The 23,213-nt window shown below is 40.0% G+C and overlaps 1 protein-coding gene across 2 annotated transcripts in view; it reads left to right on the top strand.

The window, feature by feature from the left end:
* Nucleotides 1-23,213, top strand: part of rdx (radixin) — an 88,804-nt gene that overhangs the window by 59,818 nt on the left and 5,773 nt on the right. For both annotated transcript variants that reach the window (XM_033022714.1, XM_033022713.1), the window contains exons 6-13: nucleotides 6,397-6,480; nucleotides 8,782-8,928; nucleotides 9,599-9,695; nucleotides 13,044-13,207; nucleotides 15,473-15,603; nucleotides 19,232-19,392; nucleotides 20,382-20,474; nucleotides 20,718-20,981. In XM_033022714.1, the coding sequence (XP_032878605.1) occupies nucleotides 6,397-6,480; nucleotides 8,782-8,928; nucleotides 9,599-9,695; nucleotides 13,044-13,207; nucleotides 15,473-15,603; nucleotides 19,232-19,392; nucleotides 20,382-20,474; nucleotides 20,718-20,981 (1,141 nt within the window). The remainder of the gene's footprint in view (nucleotides 1-6,396; nucleotides 6,481-8,781; nucleotides 8,929-9,598; nucleotides 9,696-13,043; nucleotides 13,208-15,472; nucleotides 15,604-19,231; nucleotides 19,393-20,381; nucleotides 20,475-20,717; nucleotides 20,982-23,213) is intronic.

The raw sequence follows: 23,213 nt of genomic DNA, 5'->3' as shown, positions 1-23,213 counted from the left end.
GGGTCCTGGCAGGCAGTGACTAGTGGGGTGCCACAAGGCTCGGTGCTTGGAACCCAGTTATTTACAATATATATTAATGATTTAGGCGAGGGAAGTTTGCAGATGACACAAAGCTGGGTGGCAGTGTGAGCTGCGAGGAGGATGCTATGAGGCTGCAGGGTGACTTGGATAGGTTGGGTGAGTGGGCAGATGCATGGCAGATGCAGTATAATGTGGATAAATGTGAGGTTATTCACTTTGGTGGCACGAATCAGGAAGGCAGATTATTATCTGAATGGTGTCAGATTAGGAAAAAGGGAGATGCAACAAGACCTGGGTGCGCTTATACATCAGTCACTGAAAGTAAGCATGCAGGCACAGAAGGCAGTGAAGAAAGCTAATGGCATGTTGGCCTTCATTGCGATAGGATTTGAGTTTAGGAGCAAGGAGGTCCTACTGCAGTTGTACAGGCCCTTAGTAAGACTACACCTGGAGTATTGTGTGCAATTGTGGTCTCCTAATTTGAGGAAGGACATCATTGCTACTGATGGAGTGCAGCGTAGGTTCACCAGGTTAATTCCTGGGATGGCGGGACTGACATATGATGAAAGAATGGGTTGACTGGACTTGTATTCACTGGAGTTTAGAAGGATGAGAGGTGCTCTTATAGAACAATATATAATTCTTAAAGGATTGGACAGGCTAGATGTAGGAAAAATGTTCCCCATGTTGGGGGACTCCAGAACCAGGGTCACAGTTTAAGAATGAGGGGTGGGCCATTTAGGACTGAGATGAGGAAAAATGTTTTCACCCCGAGAGTTGTGAATCTGGGGAATTCTCTGCCACAGAAGGCAGTGGAGGCCAGTTCACTGGATTTTTTCAAGAGAGAGTTAGGATTAGCTCTTCGAGTTAAAGGAATCAAGGGATATGGGGAAAAAGCTGGAACGGGGTTCTGATTTTAGATGATCAGCCATGATCATATTGAATGGTGTGCTGGCTCGAGTGGCCTACTCCTGCACCTATTTTTCTATAGCCCTCTAAACCTGTCCTATCCATGTACCTTTCTAAATATTTCTTAAACGTTGCGATTATACGTGCTTCTACCTACTCCGGCAGCTCGTTCCATACACCCATTACCCTTTTTGTGAAAAAGTTACACTTCAGGTTCTTGTTAAATCTCTTCTTCCACCTCCACCCATGTCACCTTAAACCTATGACCTCTGGTTCTCTATTCCCCAACTCTAGGCAAGAGACGCTGTGCATCCACCCGATGTATTCCTCTCATGATTTTGTACACCTCTATTGGATCACACCTCCCCTACTTAGTCTAAAGCCGTAGTTTGGTGGCCTTTGGTGCAATAGTCTGGCCATGGCTGCTTCATAAATCTGAGTGCAACCAGTTTGGAAAATTACATCAGTGTGTTGGAGCAGATTGTTTCTCTTTTCCACTCTAACCGCCAAGTTTATTATCATCCAGCTATATCCTGATGTCTCTCAGATTAACTTGGGAAGAAAGGGGCAGATTTTTTTAAATTGTGGAGACTTTTTGGCGTTTCACAGTAATTAGTTTTTTAATAAAGGCATGACAACTTAATTCTCCTACCATTCACAATAATGATAATGGAGGATGTTGTCCAATTACCTAATCAAGATTTGTTTTCTCCTCATAAAAGTTTATTTTAAAAGATGATCCTGTGGAAATGAGGAGACTTGTGGCATTGAGTCGTAATGTAGAAGCGATGGGTTTGTGTTTAATGGAATCCTCTTTCCAAGACCCTGAACACTCTCTTATTCTTAGTCTCTCTATCATTAATGCACATTTAATGTCTTATATGAAGATTTTATTTTTCAAACCAAGTTTCCAAGAAAATCAACTTTGCAATAGTTTCATAATGCAAATTTCAATGTTTGGAAAGTTGGTTTGAAAAATAAAATCTTCATAAGACGTTGCATTTTTGAATTCAGATTATTTTAAGTTTGCCCTGAAGTATACAATAGTTTCTAATTTGTCATAATTCCTAACAAAAGGGTGGGAAGAATCAACTTTTAAATGTGCTTTACATCCTTGGACTCTTTCAGCCAGTTACATTAGTTTAGAGATGCAGCACAGAAACCGGCTCTATGCCCACCGAGTCCTCGCCAACCAGCGATCGCCGTACACTAAAGTTGCATACTATAAGCTAGAGACAATTAACAGAAGCCAAATTAACATACAAACCTGCATGTCCTTGGAATGTAGGAGAATATCGGACCACCCGGGGAAAACCCCATGCAGTCACAGGGAGAACGTACAAGTAGCGCCTGTAGTCAGGATCGAACCCGGGTCTATGGTGCTGTGAGGCAGCATCTTTATCGCTGTGCCTCTCTGCTGTCCAATTAGTACCTTAAGAAATAATCAATCACTTGAGTTATCCTCGCCTTCAGGTCTTTTTTCTTCTTCTTGGGTTCACCCTGAATCCCCACAGCTTGGCTTAGACTTCTGTGCAAACATTTATTGCACGTTTTTGGATCCTGTTACTTTTATTCAGTGCCAGGATCAATATTTTTCAACAGATGCCAATAAACATGTATTTCTTTATTTGTGTCACTACAGGCAGAAGTGTTCTGAGCAATGACTAATGTGCGTCGAATGCAAACGTTGTTTCACTTGTCAGTCAATTGATATTTTTATATTGAATAGATTGTATTTCAAATACACATTGATCTCTTGGTAGCAAAAGATCTTTTTGAAATTCCTTCAAAAGCCTCCTTCTTTTGGCAGGGGTTCACAAGGTCAAAAACAAAGGTTGGCATCTTTTACCATTAACTTTGCAATTAGGACACCAATGTATTGGCAAGAGTAATATTGTGGGACATTGTATGGCAAAAAAAATCTTAAGCATGATTTGTGTCCAACAGTTAACCTTTAGATTTTCCTTTAGTTTATTTTTTCCCCATTTCTCTTTCCCGAGTATCAGCATCTTGGAAGTTTTTATTAACTGGTCTGTTGGAAAGACATATGGTTCACTGCACCACAGATCACCTAACTCTGCTGTGTTGAAACTGCTGGCTATAGTTTGAAATGTCAGTGATTCTTTGCATCGTTCAATCCATTCAGATGTTTTATTATTGCTAAGTCTTGGAGTGGTGCAAAGATTAGACCATAATCTCTAAAGGCATGTGTTGACCTGATGCTGTTTAATAGCTGGAATAGCAGATCATGTGTGCAAAGTATCTTAACTACCATCAGCATTATTTTCAAAAGAAAGTGGTAAAAGCTTTCTGGAGGGATGATGGTAGATTAGATGGAAGATGATCTATATTTGCGGTGGGAAAAATCATCAAACCCAAATATGTATCATTTAAATTTGACTTTTGTTGGGATATATTAATTGATATAAATATGACTTAATATGATATTTCATGTGATGAATACAATTAATGCAATTTAATTGATATGGATGTATTAATTGATATTTAAAATGCACCATAAAAGCAGCAAAACATGTAAAAAGAAACAAACGATCTTCATAATTCTTTGGGTATAATATGTTATCTGGGTCATATGGAATTTGCATAAGTCTCATGGGTATTGGGTAGGATAGTTCTGGAATGGGACAAATCTGCGGTAGTAAGGGGAAACTTCACAAAGTCGCCATTGACTTATTACCCAATTTCACTGGCAAGACTGCAATGTGCTGCCAATGCTTGTTTGCACATGTTCGGAGACAGAGTGGCAACTTGTCATTGACTTGCTCGATGATGACAACAATAGTATGACCATAAGACATAGGATCAGAATTAGGCCATTCGGCCCATTGAGTCTGCTCTGCTATTTGATCATGGCTGATCTATTTTTCCCCTCTCAATCCCTTTCTCCTGCCCTCTTCCCTTGACTTTTGACATTCTTACTAATCAAGAACCCATAAATCTCTACTTTAAAAATACTAAATGACTGTCTCCACAGCCATCTGTGGCAATGAATTCCACAGATTTGCCACACTAGCTAAATAAATTCCTTCTCATCTCCATTTTAAAGGGTCATTCTTTTATTTTGAGGATGTTCCGTCAGGTCCTAGATGCTCCCACTACTGGAAACATCTCCACATCCACTCTGCCCAGGCCATGTGAAAGGGCCCAGCACTTGACATTCACCATGCAAAGGTCTCATGGGATCATAGGGTCCCATGATCAAGCTGCCCTTTGACCAGAAAAGTTCAGGGTGCTAGAAATGATGGGCCACTTGCTACATCTCGGGTGCCATCTCTCAGTAAAGGCAGAAATTGACCATCTTCAGCACAGCTTTGGTCCACCTGCGGAAAAGTATTTGAAGAACTCTTTTGGATGAGAATGCAGGTGTACAATGGAAAAGATTCAAGGAAGTGCTCAAAGACGCCTTGAACAAGTGCAATATTTTCACTGACTCCTGTCAATCCCCAGCCCATGAGTGTTGAAAGTCGAGAAGAAGTGTTCAAGATGGATTGTGATTTGGGTCCCCAGAATATTTGTGCGTTTAATTAGTGCCCTGAGTAAGGGACTTGATTTAGCGTTTAATCTGGCTATTAACCCCTTCTTCCCAGGTACTGCAGTGTGTTTGCTTAAGAAAGGCAAATCAACTTAAGATTCAAGAGAGTTTATTGTCATGTGTCCCAGATACAACAGCACAACAGAATATAGTAGGCATAAATAAATAAATACAGAACAGATCAGTGTGACCATATACTATTGATTTCATTTATATATATATATATATATATATATATACACACACACACACAAATACACACACATAAATAATGGGCTATTAATGTTCAGAGTTTTGATTGAGTTGAGTTTAATAGCCTGATGGCTGTGGGGAAGTGGCTATTCCTGAACCTGGATGTTACAGATTTCAGGCTCCTGTACCTTCTACGTGAAGGCAGTGGGGAGATGAGTGAGTGGCCAGGATGGTGTGAATCCTTGATGATGCTGGCAGCCTTTATGAGGCAGCGACTGTGATAGATCCCCTCGATGGTAGGGAGGTCAGAGCCGATGATGGACTGGGCAGTGTTTACAACTTTTTGCAGTCTTTTCCGCTCCTGGGCGCTCAAGTTGCCGAACCAAGCCAGGATGCAACCAGTAGGCATGCTCTCTACTGTGCACCTGTAGAAGTTCGAGAGAGTCCTCCTTGTCATGCCGACTCTCCGTATCTTCTCAGGAAGTAGAGGCTCTGGTGTGCTTTCTTTATAATTGCATCAGTGTTCTCGGACCAGGAGAGATCTTCAGAGATATGCACGCCCAATTCTCCTACCATCCACAATAGTGATAATGGAGGATTTTGTCCAATTACCTAATCAAGATTCTTCATCATAAGTTTATTTTAAACGATCCTGTTAAAAAGCGGGAACTCGTGGCATTGAGTCATAACACAGTGACAGGTATCGGGAATCATTTTCCCAATACCTTCCAAGACCCAGACTTCTCTCTGCCTTATTCTTGTAGTCTATCTACCATCAATGCACATTCAAACTCATTGTAATTTATAAAGATTTTATTTTTCAAACCAAGTTCTCAAGAAAATCAACTTTCCGATAGGTCAAGTTCTGAAATGCATTGTGAACTCAAAGTTTTTTGACTGGGCTGAAGGTACCATCAGGCTTGAGGCAAACATTTCAGCATTTAAAACTGAACTGAGGAATTATAAAATCCAAATGTTTGCATTTGGTTTGTTTTAGTGGCTTGAATTATAGTGAATGGAAAATGAATTCAGATTTTTGATCTCCCCACAACTTTGTTTATTTTTTACTTTGAATTACCTTCACCAGCTTTCTTTGTACCCCCTCCTGGTCTATAGAGCAATCAACACTTTTTTGTAGAATATTTGCCACTCTACATCCTTTTTGAAATAGTAAAATATGAACTATATTTGAAGGTGTAATGTGAAATAGGAAGTCTTTTTCCTCCTCAAACATTATGCTACTCTGATAAGACTAGTTGAAAATATAAAACAAAACTCATCCTAAGTTATCAGCCTTCAAATTTTCAGACGTTTTGCTTGAAAGTACCATCATGTCTTTGACTGTTTGCATTCTTAATTCCCATTTCTTTCAGGATATTATCACCTTGTTCAACATCGTGGTATTAAATCCTTGGTCTGTTTGTTCTGAAATGTATTTGCTGTTTTTAAGATTGCTCTGAAAGAAATATAAAACCTATAGTTGGATTTAAAAAAAGATTTTGCATTCCAGCAGTTAAACAGATGTTGAAAAGTACTTTAATGGATCAAGCTGACACTTGTTGAGCCTGTTTCAATACATGGAATTAATATTACTTGCTCAGATGCCTGAGATGATGGAAACATTTTTTGATGCAAAATTAATATATTAATGAGAAAAGTTTAATCTTCTTTAAAAGTAGTCTCTGATGCCTTTCATGTTTGTACTGTGTGTTCTTTGTCAGTGTTTTGGAACAACATAAGTTGACAAAAGAACAGTGGGAAGACAGGATACAGACATGGCATGAAGAACATCGAGGAATGCTGAGGTAATGTCCTTTGCATATGTTTTTTGACCAAGCTAAAGCTCTACATTTTTAACAACTTTGGACGTGTCATACAAAACGGCGCCCAAAATATGGCGACTCGTATGCTGTCTCAGTGTAATCTACTATTCTTACACTCATGTACTAGAGTATGATTGTGCCTACAGTGCCCTCCATAATGTTTGGGACAAAGACCTATAATTTTTTTATTTGTCTATTCCACAATTTGAGATTTGTAATAGAAAAAATCACATGGTTAAAGTGCACATTGTCCGGTTTTATTAAAGGGTATTTTTATACATTTTGGTTTCATCACGTAGAAATTATAGCTGTGTTTAGACATAGTCCTGGTGTTTTGGCCTGGGAATGTACGGCTGCTGAAGGTACTGGCTCAATTATCTTAATTGATGATACAACTGCTGATTGTAGTAGCATAATTAATTCTGAAATGTATAGACACATCCTATCTGCTCAAGTTCAAACAAATGTCTCAAAACTCATTGGCTGGTGGTTCATTCTACAGCAAGACAATGATCCCAAACATACTGCTAAAGCAACCAAGGAGTTTTTCAAAGCTAAAAAATGGTCAATTCTTGAGTGGCCGTCAATCACCTGATCTGAACCCAATTGAGCATGCCTTTTATATGTTGAAGAGAAAATTGAAGGGGATTAGCCCCCCAAACAAGCACAAGCTAAAGATGGCTGCCATACAGGCCGGGCAGAGCATCACCAGAGAAGACACCCAGCAACTGGTGATGCCCATGAATCGCAGACTTCAAGCAGTAATTGCATGCAAAGGATATGCAACAAAAAACGAAACATGACTACTTTCATTTACATTACATTGCTGTGTCCCAAACATTATTGTGCCCTGAAATGGGGGGACTGTGTATAAACACAGCTGTAATTTCTACATGGTGAAACCAAAATGTATAAAAATGACAATGTGCACTTTAACCACATGTGATTTTTTCTATTACAAATCTCAAATTGTGGACAGAGACAAATAAATAAATGATGGGTCTTTGTCCTAAACATTATGGAGGGCACTGTATGTATACTAAGAATTTTACTGAACTGTATTCAAAAACGAATTTTTCCTGTACCTAGTTGTTTGCTTTTCATTTGTTTGAATTGGAGTATGGAATATAATCCGTTGATCCATATTATGAAAACCTGACCTATAAGATATGCTTTTTATTTGGAATATGCCATTTATGCATTGAACTCTTTATGTAATGTTTGCATCTTCTGTTATTCTGCAATAGCAACTGCTATCGTACAACACTGAAAGATGAAACTAAATATAGTTGTATCTTCTTTCTCTAATATCTAAATATTAGACTAAATATCTTTCATCATCCCTCAAAAGAGGGATGCTTGCACTATGTTTATAAGATGGCCCATTATATAGGCCTCAAAGAATGATCCAAATATTTAAATAAAAATGAAAAACTTTTAAATTAAGGAATGGAAATTTAAAAAATATGAATATGCTTAAGTGAAATGTTTAAGAGGTATTTTGGGATTCAGAAAAAGGCCAGTAGCAGTAAAAGCCAGAAAATGTGTTATCTGCTGCAGTGAACAAATGCACTGAGCAACACACTACTGAGAAGATGTAGAATGTGGGAGTCGGTAAATTAGTCCGATGGTGAGGTGGAACAAATTATTAAAAAGTAAACAAGGATATTAACTCAGGGTTTGAATTGAGTTTTTTTTTGGAGGACCATGAACAAAAAACATCACCACAGAATGAAGGGTGGGCAATTTAAAATTGAGATGCGTGGACATTTCTTAAGGTAGTAAATCTGGAATTCTCAGTCACGGAGGGCTGAAGAGGCCAGATTATTTCAAATGGATATAGATAATGAAAAAAATGGGGTTTATGGGGAACTGGCACAGAAGAAGAGTTGGTGATCTCGTAAATTAGCCATCATCATATTGAACTGGATTGAGGAACAGGATGGCCTAATCCTGCTCCTATTTTCTTGTGTTCCTTAACACATTCTTCAATAAATACCCACCTGATCTATCCTTTAGCATTCACTTTGAGAACTAAAACAACCCTATCAAGATAGTTAGCAATATTCAGTAAGTTTGTATTCAAAAAATTTGTAAAATAGATTTGAGAAAATGTCCAGTCTGTAGCCAAAATAATAGGAACTATGTCTATCATAAGATCACTTGGACTGGATGAATTAGGATTGCATCAACCCTATTGGTCAATTGATTATATTAATGAGCTATCTGTGCCATGCGTAGTTTCCGGATTGACACTATTATAGAACTATTTTAACTTTACAGGGAAGATTCAATGATGGAATATCTCAAGATTGCTCAAGATCTTGAAATGTATGGTGTGAATTACTTTGAAATCAAGAACAAAAAGGGAACAGAGTTGTGGCTTGGTGTAGATGCTCTTGGACTTAACATCTATGAACATGACGATAAGTAAGACCATAAATTTTTCAATAACGTGACAAAATTGTTGCATCTGGAATAAATACATGCACCCTGCATTTTATGCGCATGAAAAGCTGCACATAATTCAAAAATGTGTAAATTAAATGTACGCGATTACGTTGCGGGCGGTGAATTTAGGCGTGTTATTCTGAAAATTCGAGTGCATAAAATAAGCTTTGGTATTAATGGGATAAGCATGTTATTTGAAAAATGCATAAATCAAACGTGCGAGGTGCCCGTTCATAGTTATATGCATTTTCTTTTACTGAAAATTTGGATGTAGGGTTAATAACTTTTCTAAGTAGTTTGTACTGCACATATAATTTTAGCTGTCTTTTTATTTGATTACCTCTTATCATCTTTTCCGATTAATGAGAATGCTGAGGACAGCTCTTCCCAGTCACCTTAATTCATGGATCCTTTCTATTGCCAAAGATCTATAGATGTTTATTTGTAGAATTATATTATGAAACTTTGAATTGCATTGAAAAATAAATGTAAAACATTTGAAGGAAATGTATATAAGCATTGCTCTTAAATCCAAATGGTAACCTTGTGGAAAAAAATACTAAGGAATAAGAGACCTCTCTTCCACAGAGTAAAAACAAGTCTGAATATGCTTTTCCTTTAATGTAATTTGTAATGTTTTACTCAACAGATTGACACCAAAAATAGGATTTCCTTGGAGTGAAATAAGAAATATATCGTTTAATGACAAAAAGTTTGTCATAAAACCTATTGATAAGAAGGCACCTGTAAGTGTTTATTCTTTTTAATACTCGTTCTCTGAATCAAATATCAGTTAAATTCCTGATTTAATCAACAATGTTTGTATGTTCAACATTTTGGTATCGTTTTATGGCAAAGTAGGTAATATAAGTTGGAATGGCTTCTGTGTTTTCCTCATTTGATCTGACTTGGTTTGAGGATTAATACATCTAAGTAAGTAATTGTTTACGGAGGACAGAAATGAATGAACAAGTATACAGGGTGGCATGGTAGAGTTGCTGCTGCACAGTGAATGGCTCTATTGTAATTGTGCATTGTCTTTCTGCTGACTGGTTAGCACGCACCAAAAGGTTTTCACTGTACCTCAGCACGTGATAATAAAGTAAACTGAACAGAGGCCAGTGATTCAATTTTGTCTGTGCAGTTTGCTCGTACTACCTGTGAATGCGTGGGTTTCCTCTGGGTGCTCTGGTTTCTTCCCACAAACAAAATAAGTTTTCTTTTGTAGGTTAATTGGCTTCTGCTTTTTTTAATTGTCATCCTACACACTGGAGGCAATGAGCATGTGGGGTGACATAAAACAAACATCGGTGGATGATCAGTGGTCAGCATGGACTCGGTCGGCCGATAGGTCTGTTTCCATGCTTATTCTCTAAACTAAATTCTTTACTGCATTGCCTTTAGAAACTTAGTCTGACCAGTTGCACAGAGTAATATATTGTTCAGACAAGAGATTGTGCCATGCTTTGACAACTTATAATGGGGTACAATCATGAAACTTTGCAACACTTTGAAACACATTCAACCCATCATCTCCAAGCTGGTCAAAAAGGGGCTATGTTGGTTAATCCCAACTTCATGTTTTTGGTTTGAACGGTTCTGCAAGTGGTTTTCAACTCAAAAGCACAAATCCAAGATTGGTCAAGGTCTATGCATCAGACCGTCCATTGCATCGTTGGACTTGAGTCCACTGGCAGAGCAGTGATGCAAGTATATGAATTAAATGCAGATCTAGGTTCTGATTCGGGTCTATCCTTAATAAGCTTTTGCCTTTTTTCTTATCAATATCTATCACTGGCATAAACCCATTTTCAAAGACTCTTCCTCAAAGTGATATGGGAAAGGATAGGGGGCGCCGTCCTGTATGGTATGGCTGCCCAGCCTGCAGCTGTCCGTTTTTTCATCTTTTTTTTATTTTTAGTTAGTTAGTATTTTTGTACTGGAGTTCTAGTCTTTTTTATGTGGGGGGGGGGGGGGGGAAGGGAAGAGGGAAAAAACTTTTCAGGGTACCTACCTGGTCGGAGAGGCAGCTTTTCTCCGGGCTGCATCTTCGACCCGTCCTCGCGGCCTACCAACGGGCCTGGAGCGGCGTTTCCTGAGGGGACCGCCCAGAGCCTCGGCTTCGGCAACGGCACAGCGCTGGAGCGCTATAGCGGAGCGGAGCGGGCGATGCCTTGCCCGGGTCGCTGTGCTGGAACTCCGGTGAGCTGAGACGGACGAAAAACATCGCGGAGCTGCGGGTCTGCGGAGCGGCCAGCCGCGGCGCTGACTTTAACATTGGGAGCCTGGGATCTCTCGTCGAGATCGCCAGTTGTGGAGCTCCATCTAGCGCGTCCTGTCGTCTTCGGAAGCCGCGGTCTCGAGTAAGGAGGCGGCCGTTCCAGGTGTCCCATGCCGCTGAGAGGATTCTCCCGACGCCGGAGCTACATCACCCGGCGAGAACGGCCTGGAACATCGGGCCTCCGTAGCAGCGACTGTGGAGGCCTCAATAGGCCCGACTATGGGTGGACATGGGGATGGGACTGGACTTAGTGCCTTCCCTCATAATGGAAACCATTGTGGGGGGATGGTTTTTTTTTAATGTTTAAATTTCTTTCTTATTGTCATGTTTGTATTCTTTTTTTATGTGCTGCATTGGCAACAAGCATTTCACTACACCAATTGGTGTAGGTGACTAATAAATAAACCTTTGAAGACTCGAGACCCTCAATTTCTTTTCACTCTATCTGTCTTAAATAAATTACCTCTGATTTTTAAAGTGGCGCATGTTATAGTTGAACAGCATAGAAACCAGCCCTTCAGCCCTTTATTAAATACCCATCCATACTAATACCATTTACCACACTTGCTCTAGATTCTGAGAGGAAACATACACCTACCCAGACTACTTGTGATCATGTTTCAATCAAGTCTCTTGCTCTTCTGAACTCAAGTAGCTACAAGCCTAGCCTGTTTAATCCTGCCGTGTTAGGGAATACACCTATTTTGGGTATCAGTGCAATATAGAAATGGGTGTAGATACTTTTATTAGGTCACTTTTATTAGGTGGAGAGAAAAACTGAGCCACACTTAGGATTTCTGACTCTCTGGCACTTTGCAGATGCTGGAAATCTGAAATCATTTATTGATCTTCATTTACTTTAGTAAATCTCTGAGTTGCTTCCAGTTCAGCATGTATCCTTAAGCATGCATTTTCATCTGGTACTATTACATCGGGCTGCTGTATCAAAGACTACTCCATTCATTTAGATGATGTTGTTGTTCAAAACTGAGATTCATACATTTCTGATATTTAAAGCATCAAAACATGGTGGTAGCTCTGTATAATGGTGCTGAGGTGGGAGATTGGTCATGATCTTAATGTAAGGTGGAACTACCTTGAAGGGCAGAATGGCCTGTTCCTGTTATAGAGTCATATAGTGTGAAAACAGGCCCTTTGGCCCAATTTGTGTTCTAATAAATTCCTCAGGGCAATGTCCAACCAATTCTGCTACTTTATCAAACCTCCTTTCTGGTGTAAAGTGAGAAGTGGGAATGCTTAATCACCAGCAAACTATGTTCAATTTCATTTCCAGCTTCTCCGGAAACAAAGTAGTCCTGTGCAGGTGTGGGTTGATTAGTGGTGTAAATGTTGTAGCATTGCTACTGCCAAAATGCAGGTGGTAGGGACTTGGCAATTTATCATTGACCAGAAACTCAACTGGATCAGCCATACACTGGCTGCAAAAGCAGGTCAGAGGCTCGGTATCATCTGTTTGACATGTATTTTTCCCCTTGACACTCAAGCCTTTTCACGATTTACAAGGCATGTGCAGTCTGTGAAGGAATACTTGCCTGGATAAGTGCATCTCCACCTCTTAACTTCCAGGACACACCAGCCATCCTCTGTGACTGGCACTGCATACATTTATACCAACAGTAAATTCTTCCTCTGCCAATGCACCAAGTTTGCAGTGGTACATCTATGTAGTGCACTGCATTTCATACATTTGTTGAAGTATTGTCCACTGCTAAATGGAAATATAACTTAAGTATTGTGGATTTTCTGTTTTATGATTTAAGATACTGATTTTTTAAATTACTTTTTTATTTAGGATTTCGTATTTTATGCTCCACGTCTACGGATCAACAAACGAATTCTAGCACTTTGTATGGGGAATCATGAGCTCTACATGCGAAGGAGGAAACCTGACACCATTGAAGTACAACAGATGAAGGCACAAGCCAGAGAGGAGAAACATCAGAAGCAGTTAGAAAGGTAAATGAAATCAGCCAGCTTTACTGCACTGTTTGGACTCTTGTCTAATCTCTCATGTCAAACCTTGAATAAAAACTTAGAAAACTTGGAATCCAAATAGGCACAGGCACCCCGTGTTTTATGCATGTTCGATTTCTGCTTTTTTGAAATAACGCTCTTGTTTAATTAATACCAAAAACTAATTTATGCACTGTATTTTTGAAATGTGCTCAAATTAGCATCCTGTTTAAATATATATGTTCAATTTATGCATTTTTGAATTCCACGCTGCTTTACAGGAATGTAACACCCGCATAAAACGCAAGGTGCCTGTAATTTGACCCAGCATTCAAAATGCAATCAGTCATAATATAGTGGTGATGTTGCTGGATGAGTAATACAGAGAAATATATATATGACCCAGAGGCATAACTTGGGTTCTGTTGATTACAGATTTAATTATGAACCCAATGTCGGATAAGATGACCATTAGACTATCAGATTGTTGTATCTGGTTCACTGCTTTATTTTGGAGAAGAGAGTTTGCTGCAATTACCAGGCCTTTATCATATGTCTGTACACAGTGAATGGCTCGATTGTGATCATGTATTATCTTTCCACTGACTGGTTAGCACGCTTTTCACTGTACATGTGATAATAAACTAAACTAGGTGTAACTCTAGAAGATTCTGGTTGTCTCTGAACTGCTTTACCAAGCCACTGGGATGGATAAACACACAAGAAATTCAAGGTGGCAATTCACAATTCACAGTTGGCAATTAATTTTTAGCCTTGCCACTGACATCCACATCATGAAAACCATTTCACCCCCTATGTTTGTAGTGGCCACTTTGGCACCAAGTTATTATCCAATAGCACTTGTCAAGTACAGTTGTTTGTGCTTGCAAAGGGGATGGCCTGATTGAACTGAATCTGACCATGCAATATGGTGGGAGATCACGGATATGGCTACAGAATTTGCTGCCGGAAGTGATTTTGAGGCCTGGGAATCGTGCCTTTTAAATATTTTCTTGGGAGAAATGTGTAAAAAAGGATACGAGTACTAGAAAGTTAAAATTACAGTGAGTGAAACCTTGAACAGAAAATATTTCCAAAGCAATCAAAACATTGCAGAATTTGGAAAATGAATATCTTGAAGTCAATATTCTTGAGGGCAGGATATTGTGTCTGACTTTTGGCCATTCATTGGCTACAGTACAAAATGTAGATGCAATCCGCTACTTGTTTTGGGCTTCTGCATTAAGTATTTTTTCCACTTCATCTTTTCATTCACTTCTGATGTTTTCAGACAAAAGCATCTTCTCAATACTTCCTCCCTGGTACTGAGGCCCATAAGACGTCCTGACCCAAACTTTGGAATTCTTCAGCTGTTTGTTTGTGTTGGGGATTTCAAAATCTTAAATGTAATGCCTAATTCCTCCCACCCCTCAGCTTTAACTTTGTTTTATTTATTCATAATAAATGACTACATCCTTCATAAGTGAAATACTTGCATAGTTTAGTCCAACACCTCTATACATTATTTCTGGTGAAGGAAACGTCAAATTTCTTTTCTTGTGTAGACACCGAACAACTGGGATGGCACAGTGGTTGCTGCCTTACAGCAGCAGAGATCTGGGTTAAATCCTGACTACAGGTGCTGTTTATATGAAGTTTGTATGTTCTCCCTGTGACTGCGTGGGTTTACTCCAAGTGCTCTGGTTTCTTCCCACATTCCAAAGACCTGCAGGTTTGTAGGTTAATTGGCATCTCGAAATTGGCCCTAGTGTGTAGGATAGTGCTGGTGTATGGGTTGATCACTGGTCTGTGTGGACTCGTGGGACGAAGGGCCTGTTTCCATGCTGTATCTCTATAGTCAAAAATATTTTCTGATGTTCGGCACATGCTACCTTTTTAAAGCCTTTCTTGGATCAATATTTTGAACAGTTCAAACGTAGTGGGTTGAACTTCACTTTAAGTTCCACTTTTCAGCCAAAATTTTATGGTAGTTTCACTGTCTGACTTTGAAACAGTTCTTAGTTTACTGAAACTTCTAATGTCATCACTCTCTACTCCTCCTTTAACACCACCATGCTGTGGTGTTAACAAAATATAAAATTATTTAAATCTCAAGTTGGGATCAATCTGTTTTTCATTGCATCATCCGCACTGCGCGCAGATTTTTTTTTAACCCAATTCATTCACTGTGACCAAATAACTCATCAGCCTTTGATAAATGATCAAAATGTCAAAATATTTTAAATTTATCAATTTTGTTTTTAAAAGGGCACAATTGGAAAATGAGAAAAAGAAGAGAGAACTGGCAGAAAAGGAAAAAGAGAGGATAGAACATGAGAAGGAAGAGCTTATGGAAAGACTTAGACAAATTGAAGAACAGACTTTAAAGGCCCAGAAAGGTAATGGCTTGCAGGATATATATGTGTGTGGTCTTGTACCTCAAACCTTTTTGGGTTTATGTTTTAGACTATCCTGTGATCTTGGGGGTGTGCAATCCTTAGGATGGGGGCAGTGGGACGGGGTGATGATGAAAAGGGTGGGGATAGGAACAATAAAACACTCATCTGTTTAGTGAGAGGTTGATGTGATCCAGGTAGCTGATTAAGGATGTTCTGAGCACTTTCTTTGTTGGTAAAGGTGAGAGCAGCATTCAAAAGTGCTTTTGATTGGGGAATTGGTGTTGATGTTCTGTGTTCTAGAGAATTTCAAGATTCAAGAGAGTTTATTATCACGTGTCCCAGATAGGACAATGAAATTTTTGCTTTGCTTCAACACAACAGAATATAGTAGGCATAAATAAATAAAGAACAGAACAGTGTGACCATATAACAATGAATATATATATATCCAAACATAAATAAACAGATAAAGTGCAATGGGCTATTAATGATCAGAGTTTTGTTTGTATTGAGTTTAATAGCCTGATGGCTGTGGGGAAGTGGCTATTCCTGAACCTAGATGTTGCAGATTTCAGGCTCCTGTACCTTCTACCTCAAGGCAGCGGGGAGATGAGTGAGTGGCCAGTATGGTGTGGATCCTTGATGATGCTGGCAGCCTTTATGAGGCAGCGACTGTGATAGATCCCCTCGATGGTGGGGAGGTCAGAGCCGAAGATGGACCGGGCAGTGTTGACAACTTTTTGCAGTCTTTTCCGCTCCTGGGTGCTCAAGTTGCCGAACCAAGCCACAATGCAACCGGTCAGCATGCTCTCTACTGTGCACCTGCAGAAGTTCGAGAGAGTCCTCCTTGACATACCGACTCTCCGTAATCTCAGGAAGTAGAGGTGCTGATGAGGTTTCTTTTATAATTGCATCAGTGTTCTCGAACCAGGAGGGATCTACATAGATATGCATGCCCAGGAATTTGAAGCTCTTTACCCCCTCCACCATCGACCCGTTGATATAAACGGGACTATGGGTCCCCATTCTACCCCTTCCAAAGTCCACAATCAGTTTCTTGGTTTTGCTGGTGTTGAGAGCCATGTTATTGTGCTGGCACCAATTGGTCAAACGGTCGATCTCCCTTCTATACTCTAACTCATCTCCATCAGTGATACGTCCCACAACAGTGGTGTCACCAGCGAACTTGATGATGGAGTTCGCACTATGACCGGCTAAGCAGGGGGCTGAACACACGTGGTCTGTGAATGAGGAAGTCGAGGATCCAATTGCAGAAAGATGCGCAGAGACCCAGTTATGAGAGTTTGGTAACCAGCTTGGAGGGGATAATTGTGTTAAATGTCGAGCTGTAGTCAATGAATAACAACCTGACATATGAGTTTTTGTTGTCCAAGTGGTCCAGATCGGAGTGGAGAATCAGCGAGATCGCATCCACCGTTGATCTTTTGTGGCGGTAAGCGAACTGCAGTGGGTCCAGGTTTTTGTCGAGGTAGGAGTTGATTTGCGCCATGATCAACCTATCAAAACATTTCATCACCACAGACATTAGCGCCACTGGTTGATAGTCGTTAAGGCACGTCACCTTGCTCTTCTTGGACACCGGTATAATTGACGCCCTTTTGAAGCAGGTGGGAACCTCAGACCTCAGAAATGAGAGGTTGAAAATGTCTGTAAAAACTCCAGCCAGTTGGTCCGCACAGGTATTTAGAACACGACCGGGTATGCCATCAGGACCAGGCGCTTTCCAAGGGTTCACCCCTCTGAAGGATTTCCTGACGTTGACTTCTGTAACCGTGACCGAAATACCATCACAGCGAATGGGAGCTCGAGAAGGCACATCAGTGTTCTCCCTATCAAAGCGTGCGTAAAACGCATTGAGCTCGTCATGGAGTGATGTTTCGCTGACATGTGTGCTGTCTCCTGATTTCGCCTTGTAGGAGGTGATTGCATTCAGGCCCCGCCACAGTTGCCGAACATCAGTCTCATCCTCCAGCTTGGAGCAGAAGTCCCTTTTGGCCTTTTTGATGACCTTACTAAGGTCATATCTGGTCTTCTTGTAGTCCTCAGTATCTTCAGACATGAATGCCCGGTGTCTGGACTTCAGAAGAGTGCGGATCTCATAGTTCATCCAAGGCTTCTGATTGGGAAACACTTGGAAGGTTTTTGTTGGGATGCAATCCTCCACACTTTCTTTATGAAGTCTGTAATGACTGTGGCATATTCATTCAGGTCCATTGCCGAGTCCCTGAACATTGCCCAGTCTACAGACTCCAAACAGTCCTTGAGTTGTTCCTCTGCCCCCCCCCCCCCCCGACCAGCTCTGTACAGTCCTCACCTCCGGGGGTGCGCTCTTTAATTGCTGCCTGTAGGCAGAAAGAAGCAGCACTGCGGTATGGTCGGATTTACCGAAGTGAGGGCGAGGGATAGAGTGATAGGCATCCTTGATGGTGGTGTAGCAGTGGTTGAGGGTGTTTGGTCCTCTGGTGCAGCAGGAGACATGTTGGTGGAAGTTAGGGAGCGATTTCTTGATGTTTGCTTTGTTGAAGTCCCCAGCTATGGTGGTAAATGCCTCTGGGTAAGACGTCTGGTGTTTGTTGACCACGGCGTGCAGCTCCTCCAGTGCCAGATGGTTGTCTGCTTGGGGTGGGATGTAGACAGCGGTCAGGATGATGGAGGTGAATTCCCTCGGAAGGTAGATGGGGCGGCACTTCACCGCCAGATGTTTGAGGTGTAGAGAGCAGGAGTTGGATAGGACTGCCACGTCTGAGCACCACGCAGAGTTGACCATGAGGCAGACGCCCCCTCCTCTCCCTTTCCCAGATGCCTGCGTACGGTCCATACGGTGGATGGAGAACCCTTCAGGCTGGACTGTTGAGTCTGGGGAGCTGGGGATGAGCCAAGTCTCTCTGAAACAGAACACAGAGCATTCCTTCAGCTCCCTTTGATAAAGTAGCCTTGCCCTTAAGTCCTTAAGAATTTTGGAGATGAAGTAATTGACTGTATTGATAAAGTGACATTTGAACTAGAAGGGAATTGAAAGTGTAAGCAGAAAGTGGATCAGCTATGTGGATTGGCCTACAGCTCCTGTTTCTTGTGTTCATGTACCTTTTGATAACTATACAATGAATTCCCATAAAAGGAAATGGGATTTAAATGAAATGTACCAAACACTAAAAGTTTTGTTTTAAATGACACAGCTAAAGTAAAATTCAAATAATTGATTTAACCAATTATCAACAGCTGGGCATTGCAAAAAAAGTCAAAATCCATGCAAAGTATATATAGAATGGAAATCTCCATTTGAAACTCAACTCAACATTAGAGCATTTGGATGCTTTGCCACATTTATTGTTGGAAGCATTAAAATTATGATTTCATTTTTAGAAAGCTACTTCACGTGCATAATTAATTTCTGTTCAGGTCAGATTCCATTGTTTAGCCCTTTTCAATTCAGTGTTGACCTCTTGGATTTTGCGGGTGAAATTGGCAACCAGCTATGTGGGGTGTGATTTTATGTGGTATAACGGGCCCATTTTGTCTTAAAATACTATTTATATGCATGAAAATATGCTCAAGAACTCTTTGGACCTTTTCAAGAATAGAAATGAGAATTGCTTTGTTTCTATAGAACTAGAAGATCAAACTCGGCGAGCTTTAGAACTTGAGCAGGAGAGGAAAAGAGCTAAAGAGGAGGCTGAGAGACTAGAGAAAGAGCGTCATAATGCAGAAGAAGCGAAAGCTGCCTTGGCCAAACAGGCTGAAGATCAGATGAAGAATCAAGAGCAATTGGTAAGAGTCATTCTTCCAATTATAAATTATTTAACTGGACAGCTGCATGATCTGCGACAAGGAAAAAAACATGTCATACAGCTTGGAAAAGGGCTCTTTGGCTCGACTTGTCCATTCAGATCAAGATGTCCTATCTAAGCTAGTCCCACTTGCCCACATTTGCACTGTATCCCTCAACCTTTCCTATCCATGTACCTGTACAAATGTATTTTATTGTACCCGCCTCCACTACTACCTCTGGCAGTTTATTATTCCATATATTCACCATCCTGTGTGGGAAAAAATCGTCCCATGCGTTTACCTTTTGCCTGAAAACTAGTCACAGTCTGCCCAACCTCTTCCCTATAGCACAGACCCTCGACTCTTGGCAACATCCTCCTAAATCCCCTCCCCCCTCCCCCCCCTGTACTCTCTTTCCAGCTTAGTGACATTCATGCAGCTGGATGGCCAAAACTGAGCATGACACGATGGTGGTAGAAAACGATAACATATTTTTGCTGTTGAAAACCGGGTTTCATTGAGTCTTCAGTAGAGTATAATTAGCAAACAGTTGGGAGAAAATCTGTCTCCTCTTAAGTTTCTTGTATCATTTGGACTTCATTTTATAATTTTCTACAAACTTACACACGAGTATCAAATATTCTCGAACTTGAGGCCAAAAATATTCAGAACCTATGTTCTAACCATTTGTGCCAAATTGGCAGCCTGTGTCCAATAGAAAAGGTTCTCCAATCCTTTACCTAATTGGGTAATTCTTTGAATATTTCTTATTCAAGTACTACTTAATTTAACGTCTGATGACATCTATCCTGATCAGTTTATACATTTCTAAATGTTTATTATGGGGGAATAAGTTATGGATGCTACTTAGCGTTCATTTTAATTTGTATATGCCTAGTGGTTGACTTTGAGCCCAGAAAGAATTGCAGAGTTCTGATGGTGTACAAATATCAGCAACTTTGAGTAAGCATATCTTCTTCCTTTTTTAGGCAGCTGAACTTGCTGAATTCACTGCCAAAATTGCACTACTGGAGGATGCCAAGAAGAAGAAGGAAGTAGAGGCCACTGAATGGCAGCACAAAGTAACTACTTCAGCTATTTTAACTATTGAATCCCAAGTATATGGAGATGCATTTTTTTTAATGGGGATGGACGCTGTTAGATTTAAATAATATTGATTTCAAATTAGTTGAATGTTTTTGCTGCATTTTCTACCAAAACAGCTGTAGAAAAATATTAGACATTTATTAGATTGATCTTAGTCATAATTACATTTGCGAAGTGAGTGAGGAATATCTGACTTTTTGTGTTTTTCCTAACTCTAGGCAGTCACAGCTCAGGAAGATTTGGAAAAAACCAAAGAGGAGTTGAAGATTGTGATGACAGCTCCTCCTCCTCCTCCTCCCCCTCCTCCCCCACCTCCTCCATTTGTTATTCCACAAGCTGAGAACGAGCATGATGACGAACAGGATGAGAACAATGCTGAAGCCAGTGCTGAACTCTTATCAGAAGGAGTAACAAACCACTGCAGTGAGGAGGAGCGCATCACTGAAACACAGAAGAATGAACGTGTAAAGAAACAACTGCAGGTGAGCTATACAGGATATTAATTATTCCAAATGTGAAACCTTATTGGAATTTCATATTCACAAGAATGCCCACTATGTCATAAGGTTAACAAAACATTACCAAGTGTTCAATAAATATTTAATTCACCAATTTTAAATGTGTAACGTTGCATTTATAATTTGCTTAACTTCTAATATTCCAATCAAATATATTTTCCTCATATCAAACATCTGACTATTTTTAGATTCTGCTCTTATTTCTTGGCACATTTATACTTGCTTACATCCAGGACACTTTAACTGCAACATAATTTATCTTCAAATATGAGAGGGGAATTTACAGACCTATCAATTCATCCATTAATAAGAATAATAATCGAAGGCTGAAAAGTCAAACAATATTGAGACGTATGAGCTGTGCTTTATTTTCCATTTGCTTGGTTGGCTTGACTGTGGTAATGGAATATTTTCTCCTCCTCAAACTAAAATTAGCTTTGTTGTCATGGGAGGGTTTGATAGCATTAAACATCCTGGGCATTTGTTAACCTCAGTGATGTCTGGATCTCTTGTTTCCTTTGTACTTTTTAATATAAGGGATTTGAATATTTCCTGTTCTAAACTGACTAATTTGGAAGAAAGAGAGTCGCATGTGAGTTTATTTCCTGAACACTTTTTCTTAATATAAAAACATGAAACATTTAATGCATCTGAATCTTCTTAAATTCAAAAATGTACACAGTATGCAAGATATTCTAGATTTAGTTTGTTTGCTTTCGCCTTGGGCTATTAACTTTTATTATCATTTACTTTAAAATAAATCTCATCTACTTACTCCTCCTGCTCTGTACCTAGTCTGTATTTCTAACTTGCTAGCTCCAAAGATCTGAAATACTGTTTTACGCTTTGCAGATATTGCTTGATCTACTGCATTTTCAGTTTTTATTTTTGGGTGTATGTTTTACTTATATCCTTTCTGATGTATCTTAATTTCAAGTGTAACTGTTTGTAACTTTGTGAAGTAGTAAGTGTTCAAACTCTGCAAGTAGCCACTGAGGAATTGTATTCACTTGTTGCAGGATATTTTGCAGATGGGGAAATGTAAAGACAGCTGTTGAAGCTCATATTAGCAGAGAAAATTTGTCGCGTTGGGCATGAGTATGTGCTTTTGTGCTGTTTGACAATAGACAATAGGTGCAGGGGTAGGCTATTCGGCCCTTCGAGCCAGCACCACCATTCACTGTGATCATGGCTGATCATCCACATTCAGTTCCTGCTCTCACCATATCCCAACTCCACTATCTTTAAGAGCTCTATCTAACTCTCTTGAAATCATCCAGAGAATTGACAATTGCAAATGGGAGAGGCAGTCTGACAAGTACAGTGCCATTTGATTGTTCAGTTGGAAGAGTGGCCAGTTATCTAAAATGGTGACCAACGTGTATGTAGACCAATTTGCAGATGAAGCACTGATTTATGCTTTTAATGAGTTACTGCCTATGGAATTGTTCCCTGAAACACTGAAATTTGATCTACTTCAGGTTTAAAATTAGCTTTCTATGTGCTGTTAAAGTTGCAACAAGAAGCGCTTTTGATTTTCTTTAAGGGAGTGATGGAGCTCTTAAGAAATCAGCAAGGGGAAGGAGAGGGGGGAGGGGGGGGGGGGTCCCCCACACATTTAGTTTTTATCAAACTATGAATGCTCCCATGGAGAAATTTGTATCATTTTCATAATCATTTTAGTTAAAAGCTGTACCCAGAAGATGTCTCTATCGAACAATCATGGAACCTAAGTAAATTAACACTTTGGCAAATCCCTGCCATGAATAAGCTATCTATATTTTTATGTTGCTCCATTGATGAAAGTTAAATTATCTACTTTTTAAGTATATTTTAATTTTCTGAATATAATTTGCAAAATGACAAAATACAGGGCTGCCAACTCTCACGCATTGAGCGTGAGAATCACGCATTGAGCGTGAGAATCACGCATTGAGCGTGAGAATCACGCATTTGACGAAATTCTCACGCTGATGACAAGTTCTCACGCTCAAATTTAAAAAAAAACCACATATAAATAAATAAATAAAGGCACACTCACCAATGAGAATAGTTTTCTGTCGGCGGGTTCCCCGTAAAGAACGAGCTTAAGCCCATCGCACACTATTTAAAATGGCAATGCAGGCAAAAACGCTGGAGAAACTCAGTGGGTGAGGCAGCATCTTTGTCTGAATTTGACCCTTCTTCAAACAATGT

Source organism: Amblyraja radiata, chromosome 6 (assembly GCF_010909765.2).
Source record: "Amblyraja radiata isolate CabotCenter1 chromosome 6, sAmbRad1.1.pri, whole genome shotgun sequence".
Classification (NCBI taxonomy): Eukaryota; Metazoa; Chordata; class Chondrichthyes; order Rajiformes; family Rajidae; genus Amblyraja; species Amblyraja radiata.
The sequence above is the reverse complement of the archived record's forward strand: the minus strand, read 5'-3'. Positions and strand labels throughout refer to the sequence as shown.